At 29.6% G+C, this 8238-nt stretch overlaps 1 protein-coding gene across 1 annotated transcript; it reads left to right on the top strand.

The window, feature by feature from the left end:
• Positions 1 to 343: 343 nt before the first annotated feature.
• On the top strand, positions 344 to 905 carry LOC113869838 (basic leucine zipper 4-like). The gene has a single exon (XM_027506334.1). It carries the CDS (start codon positions 344 to 346, stop codon positions 866 to 868), a length of 525 nt encoding a protein of 174 aa, XP_027362135.1. The 3' UTR covers positions 869 to 905.
• The last annotated feature ends 7333 nt before the right edge of the window (positions 906 to 8238 follow it).

Raw genomic sequence — 8238 nt, 5'->3', positions numbered from 1 at the left:
CAGGGAATTCGACACGTGTCAAGCGTGGCCCCAGCTGAAAATTTACCTTCATGACTAAGCTTAAAATCCAATCTTTTTCAGGGACCCACTCGCTGATGTCACCATAAAAAAGTGAATATGACCCTTAATTAACCCCACCACCATTAGTGCCGAATGACTCAAAAGCCAAGCCATGTACGAGTATAGTTTACCCCAACAGAAGTTTCACCAAAATGCCCCTCCCAAATGCGGTTAATTGCACAGGAGTACCCCTGCAAAACCCGTCAATAAATATGACGCCCCTAAGCTGCGTTTCTTCCCTTTCTCCCTCCTTTCTTCCACCCGTCTCTAGTTATCAGCAACCATGCTCTCTGCTCTTTCATCTTCCGACCCTTTGCTTTTAAACCCATTCTCGGCGTTGGACGGTGGTTTCACGCCGTGGGACTGCCCTGACTTTTTTACATTCGAACCCACCAGCCCCAACCCCGTTACTTCTAGTTCAGGTTCGGACGACCCAAACCAAACCCATGCCGAAGAAAAACCAGCCTCAGAGGAGTCGAACCGCGTTGCATCGGTTATGGAGGAGCGAAAACGCAGGCGAATGATATCGAACCGGGAATCGGCACGAAGGTCGCGCATGCGTAAGCAGAGGCACCTAGAGAACTTACGGAACCAGGTGAACCTTTTTAGGATTGAAAACCGGGATCTGAACAACGGGTTGCAGTTCCTCCTTCACTGCTGTAACCGCGTACGAACCGAAAACGATTGGCTCCGGAACGAGCGAACCATGCTCCGCCAAAAATTGTCCGAAATAAATCAAATGTTGGTTTTCCAACAATTGCAACCCTTCTCCTCTGCATGGCCATGCAATATTATCACACCGGAATAAACTTTTGATCACCATTAACCACGTAAACTAATCACAATGCGGCCTCCGTTAAATATAGTAAAGAAATAAAATAACTTATCTGTGTAAATTATTAAGAGTAGTAGTTAAAGGTGATGTAGGGTGGGGGTACCGGTGCTTTTTTGGGGAAAACGGTAACGGTTTTGGAAAATATATCCTTGTTATTTTTTTCAAAACCAGAAGGGTTAATATCGATTATAGTTATTATTATGTAAAGTATAACCTAGTGTTTCGCTTATTCTAGTTTGAATGTTTCCGTTCTTCGGTTGTTTCTTTCTTGCTCAAATATTGATTCCCTTCCTCAAACTACAATTTCGTTATTCGTCGTGCAGCCACGCAACGCAAGTTCAAGTTTGTGCTGCAGAGTCCTCCAAATATTGTTTCTGCGAATCAAAATGACAGCTAACACAAGAATAAAGAGAGAGAGAGAGAGAGAGAGAGAATCCCTGACATAGTATTGACTTGGAGTCCAATGTCGTAAAAATACGCACACTTACATCAAAACAACGAATGATGATCTTGTGTTCCCTACACGGACGAGAACTTCTAATAAAATATATGTAATTTCAATTGTTTACGAGCAACACTTTTTTTTATAGCATAATGCATTTGTAGATGTTGTTATTAGTTGGCATGCAATCAGTAGAAGCCAAAATTACTTGTCTAGCGTTCGAGCAAATGGTCAATTTAATTGAACGTTTCCTTAATGTCCAAATGCGCTCTCTCCTGTTAACCTTTCTATTAAAGCAAACGTGTATAAAAATGGGTTTAATATTATGATTGAAACAATGGTTTTTTTTAATATATATAAAATTTAATTGAAAGTGAAGATTAGAATCCAAATATTTTTAAATTACGGAAATAAGTCTATACTATTCATGGACAACAAATACGTCACCGCCTTTAATCAAGCAAAAAGTTAAAACTTCATCACTCTTTATCTTTAATAGAAGGTGATTGGTTTTGGATTAAGAGCAATTAAGATAGAGACAACTAATAATATAAAGTGATACATGGCTTTAAGCTCATTTTTTTAAAAAAACAATTTGAAACAAAGGGGGTCATAGACTAATAATATTTTTTTTTTTATAATCAGAGACGTAATTAATCCAATCACTAATCAATAAACAAAGAGCATCCGTACACCTAATTAGATTATCTATCGAGAAATTGCATTATATATTATTAATTATACTTATAATCATATTTTATTTCTCTTCCACTACTTTAGATTCAAACAACACCTGCATTCAGTATGAGTGCAAAATGAATATTCTGAGGTATATTTTGTTGGAGTGAGTGTCTGGACGTCCTCAATGAAATTTATTTAGACACAACTGCTGCAATTAGATATTTGCTTTAACCGTAGAATCGTTCTATTTATTAAAAAAATAACTATAATATAAATTAAAGTATAAGAAATAAAAAATAAATATTTAAATATATTAATTATTAAATATTTTTATATCCTTATTTATTGTCAAATTTATATCAATTAGATACCCACTTATTACTTATATAAGTGGATAAATATGTTCATTTAATATATGAGTTCATTTATTATTATAAATATTTTTTAAATATACTATAAACTTATGACATATAATTAATTTTTATTAGTCTTGATAAATAATTTATTTATTTAGTATAAAAAGATCAGAAAGAGTCAATTTTAAGAAAAATTACAAGACAAAAAAAATGGGCTGAAACTACATTCTAAATATATATATTTATATATGTTTTCTTTTAAAAGAAAATCTACATAAGTAATTAACTCAAGCACTTTGCCACTGCCATAATTTTATGCTTTAAAATAATAATTGATCTACATTTAAAAGAATAATTTACTTAATCAATATAAAAATAATAACGATGATACAAGACCAAAAATTTGGTGAGGCTAAACAGGATATAAATATTGAACGATACTTTATAAGCCACAAAATTATTACGGTTGATTATAACCTTCTGAATATTGTGGTGATCCCTTCGTTGGGTTCCGCTCTCTGATGAAAAATCCATCTTTATTAATTATTTTGAAAAATACAATATAAAAAATAGGTTTTTTTTATTAATTACTTTGTTAAATATAACGTCTACCCAATTCCAATACTAATATTTATTAAAAAAAAAACTAATAAAAATTATAGCTCATGATCCCACTGACTGGATTGCAGATGCTTAAAATTTATGGTAATAAAATTATTCTTATATTAACATATAATACGTTTAGAGGGTGAAATATGTTTAAGATACAACGGTATAAATTTTACTTTAAGGTTTTACATACTCTATAAGCATGATTATATTAAGTCGTAAAATATGATGCGAATAAGTCCACTAAATATTTATTCGAATTTTTCGATATATATTGGCATAAGCAAAAATTCGATATATATATATACATATATTCATACTTTTACTCCAGTTTTTTTTTCTTCTTTTTGTTGTCACTGAGCCCGTTATTTAGAAATATATAATCGACAATAATTAAAGCCAACCTCTACATCATTTACCATTAAAATGAACCCACAGATTTCTTATTTCAACGATCAATTTTAAATGTAAACCCCGATTATGGAAACATCTTCCTTCAATTTGATTTGGTTAAGTCACGATCAGTTGGAGTTAGGTATGGGTTACCCTGATTTCAAATCGTCAATTCATCATTCTCCCAATAAATAATCCAAGCATGCGAGGGTCTTAATCTTTGTCTTTGCTTGGTTACGTGCTCTCCTTCTTCACTTCCAAATTACATGGTGCCCTAGCTGGAAACTTGTCTTTCAACAAAGCAAATGAGAAAAGTAACCTAGAACTTTAACAAAGAGAGATTATATGAGTAGTATACTTTAATTTTTGAAATCTTAAAAACCTTTCGTAAGGATCAATTTATAAAAAGTATTTTCTATGGTTATTTTTCCCTTTAAAAATTTAAAGTGAATGTTATTTTACAAAATCAATAATTAACAAGGAATATTTTCAATTTTAAGAATTAAGGGGTATGATTCATATACAATTTCATAGACTAACTTAAATGTTTAATATTCTAACAAATCTTTGATGATGCCAATATTAATTATTTTAACAAGGATTTTAAATATAATGTACATTTGATGGAGATACGAAAGCTTTTATTTAAGAAATATAATACAAAAAACCTTCTTCTTTAGCAAATGGAATTAATATTTCTTTACCTTGAGACGCCGTTTATGTCCTCTCTCTTTTTCTTTTTTTTTGTTACATGTTTATATAATTTCATACAAGTAGAGACCGAGGAAAACATTTTCTTTAGTACTAGATCTCATAAATTAAAATTTAATTCATCTATTACACAATATTTAAAAATAGTATTATTTTATAATGTAATAAAGTAATATTAAATTTTTTTATAGTTTTTTGTTTTCTTGATAAAACCAAATTAAAAAGTATTTTATTTTCGTTAAATGAGTTAAAACAGGAAAAATGATAACTCTTCTCTCTCTTTTTTTTAATTATATTTCTTTTTTTCAACGATACTAAACAGACCTGAAAGCCACTTATATTTTATTGTGTATCTTTAAGTTTATCCGATTAAAAATAGATTTGGTTTTATTGAAGTTTTTAAAAAAGTCATTTAAGTTTATTTATTTTTATTCTGTTAATTTTTTTTTACTTAAAACCCTTATTTTATAAAATATTTTAAAAAATTAATCAATTTTTATTGAAAAATTACCTAGTCAAAATATTTAAAAAAATCTCAAAATCTTTCTTCTTTAATCTGTAATTTCACATCTTATAAAATTCTTCAAATTTTATTAAGGTTTCACTAATTTTCTTATTTCTAAACTTTTAAAATTATTCCACAATCTAATTTCATAATAAATTTCCAAAATTTTAATAAAAAATAAAAAATACAACTTTTAATTAAAAATCAAACAAAAATAATCAAGTCCATACAGTAAAATATATATATATTTTAAGTCTAAACCGCATGTATCTTTTACTATAAACAATTTTTTTTAGTCATATAAAATTACAGATAAAGTTCTTTACGAGTATTTAAAAAGGACTTATTTAAATTAAAAGCAAATTAAAATCATACATAACTTAAATTTAAAACAATACAATTAAACCAAAATACTTTTAACCAAGAAACTCTGTTGAAAAGTCAGTAATTTACCTTGTTTTTTTGGCTTAAAACTACTCTGAAAGTTAGTACTTCACTTTGTCATTACGTAGGACTAGCATTGAGCACAGTAACGGTGTTTATTAATAAACACTAATATATCGCTTTCTCCATCGATCGTGGCATGAAGTGTCTGTGGGATCACGAAGCGTATATTGAATTATTGAGGGACACCAACTTCCAGTATTATATTAGGGCTATAAATCAGTTTGGCAAAAATAAAATAACCATGAAGTAGCACAGAATCTATATAAAAGCTTTTCTTTTCTTTTTTTTCGAACTGGCTTATATTTTATTTCTATATAAAAGCTTTCGTTGAGCGTGACTAAAAGGGTCACAACACGCCGGTGCTATGCTTTATTAAAACATAAAGAACTTAGTAATGAATGAAGAATAAACATTAAATAACTAATATATTTAACAAGCATTCCATACATAGATATATACGATATGGTTATGACACACTATATTAATATGTCAAGGCAGCAAATTCTAAAATTTTATAAAATATGATGAAGTTGCAAGATACATACGCATAAGATAAATAATACTAACATAAATATATAAATCTTATATCAAAATAAAAAAACATTATTATTTTTTCAAATAAAAAATTATTTTATTTTGTGGTGTCTCTTTTTTATTGGTATAATAAAAATTTAAGAAATTAAACATATAATATAAAATTATTCCACAATATAAGAGAATTTGATGCAATATCTATTAAATGAAGATACATAATTTAGCAAAAAAACAAATGAAGATATGTTATTTATTTTTTATACCAATCACTCAACTAATAATAAGTGAATTTTTTAATAGTTAAACATAATTAAAGTGAGTTTTGTCTTTTATAATATATATATATATATATATATATATATATATGTTTAAATATGTTTTGACTACCTCCAAATAAGGCTAAATTCAAAAAACTACCTCAGAAATTTTTTTTTTCATTTTAATGCCTAACTAATTTTTTTTTTCAAATTTATATCTGACGTTAAACTCCGTCAATTAAATAGTGACGTGGCTAACAGTTTGTCATGTCACCGTCAATCTCTCTCATCCACCTTACTCTAAATCACCACATCAGATTCCACATCATCATTTTTGAATTTACAAAAAGAAAAAACTAAAAAAATGGAATAACCTCTTCTTCTAACCACCACCGCGGTTACCCTCATTGACTCATAGTCTATGGACAACTGTAGCGGCAGCAGTGCCGCCGCGACCACTTACTCTGAAAACCCTGCCCCCCACAACGGCCTCACAGTTCTCCCCCAGACTCCAACCCTTCACCCCCACCACTTCTACAAAATTAATTTTTCAGTGTTCATAGAGTAAACCCACTTTTGATTTTAATTTTTGGATAAAACTGAAGATGTCATTCTCAAAATTAAGGTATGCCCTCTCCCTCACCCTTATCAAGTTTTTCCCTTTTCCTCGTTATTCTGCGAAGCTTCACACACAGAGAGAAATTGCACAAAATAGAGGAACTAAAAATGGGTCCAGTAAATGTCATCCACCCACAATCTGCAACCATTGCAATTCGAACTCCCCATTTGGATTAAAACAACAAAAACAATCAGATTTCAAAAAAGGTGCAAACTTTACTAGTCCAAAAAAAGCTGATTTCAAAAAAGGTGCAAACTTTACTAGTTCAGAGGAAGCTGAAGCACTGTGGAGTATAAAGCATGATGCTTGAACCCAGAATGCAGGAACAAAAGACACAACCCAAATCCACTAACTATAGAAGCTATTATTATAATCTAACCAAACAAAAAGTTAAAATTGAGAGTGGTGTTATTGTTTTCAAGGGTTTGCACCATATTCAATAACGAGAGTTAATTCTTAGAGGCCACTATAGTACTCGATTTGTGTTAAAATTCCACTGCTGCATTGCTGTTGTTACCATTGTTTTATTTGGGTTCATGTATTTAAAATAAGTACATAAAAGAATTTGTTGTTGTCGATGTCCAAGAATTTGCTGCAAGAAAACTTGTCATTGAAACTTGTGGGTGTTTCAGTAATGGATGGTGAAAGAGTGTTTCAGTAATGGACGGTGAAATAATGAAGTTTTATTTTTTATCTTCACACCCAAAAGGCGAAACGATGAACTGTTGTTGTTGATTATTGTCATTTGAAAAGGTGAAGAAGATTATGTTACCGGCAAGATTCTGATGTGGTGATTTAACTGTGAGGTAGATGAGAGAGATCAATGGTGACGTGGAAAATTGTTAGTCATGTCACTATTTAACTGACGGAGGTTAAAGTCAAGTATAAAATTGAAAAAAAAAAAGTTAGGCATTAAAATGAAAAAAAAATTCTAAGGTAGTTTTTTGAATTTATCCCTATTTGGAAGTAGTCAAAACATATTTAAACCATATATATATATATATATATATATATATATATATATATATATATATATGTTTAGGAATTAAATCTTAGCCAATACACTTAACCGAACCATATATCAATTAATGACTAAACGGACTTATATTAATTGATACAATAATCATTTATGCATGTCAATATTTCATAGTTCTCTCCCTATATAGTGATGATATAATTTTGGTTTAATCAAATTAAATTATTAGTATAGATATTCTAGATTTACATCATACAATAATTAAATCAATAGTAGCAATCTTAACATCTAATTTCATCTTCATCGATATCATTATTTAAGATTATTTTAAAATAGTAAATTTTTATTTAAAATAAATTATTTATTATCTTTAGTATTTTTATATAATAAATATTTTTAATTGTTTAAAATTAATCTTAAGAGCTGGTAATGATATTTTTCTAAAAAGAAAAATTATTAAGAAAGAGAAAAAACAATGATGAAAGTTCTGGCGTCTGAATACATAATGCGCTCTGCCGTTGCAAATAGTACCTTAATCACTACGATTTGTCTTATTAATCTCGTATTCTCCCCTTTCCTCAAATTGAGGAACTTGCTTTAGTGATCCTGAGCGAGATACTATATGTCCTCAAACATGGTTAATAAGAGATTTGAAAGTAACGGCAACCAGCAAAGAACATGATTAGTTCGCTTCTTTATATAAAGCCCTCCGATAATCTAATCCAATTAACTTGTTAACTTTTATCCATGATTGATGAAGGCAAACCTACCCACTGTTGTCTCAATATTTTTTGCATAGCTTTTACCGTTCAA

Source organism: Abrus precatorius, unplaced genomic scaffold (assembly GCF_003935025.1).
Source record: "Abrus precatorius isolate BTA unplaced genomic scaffold, Abrus_2018 Scaffold6, whole genome shotgun sequence".
NCBI lineage: Eukaryota > Viridiplantae > Streptophyta > Magnoliopsida > Fabales > Fabaceae > Abrus > Abrus precatorius.
The sequence above is the reverse complement of the archived record's forward strand: the minus strand, read 5'-3'. Positions and strand labels throughout refer to the sequence as shown.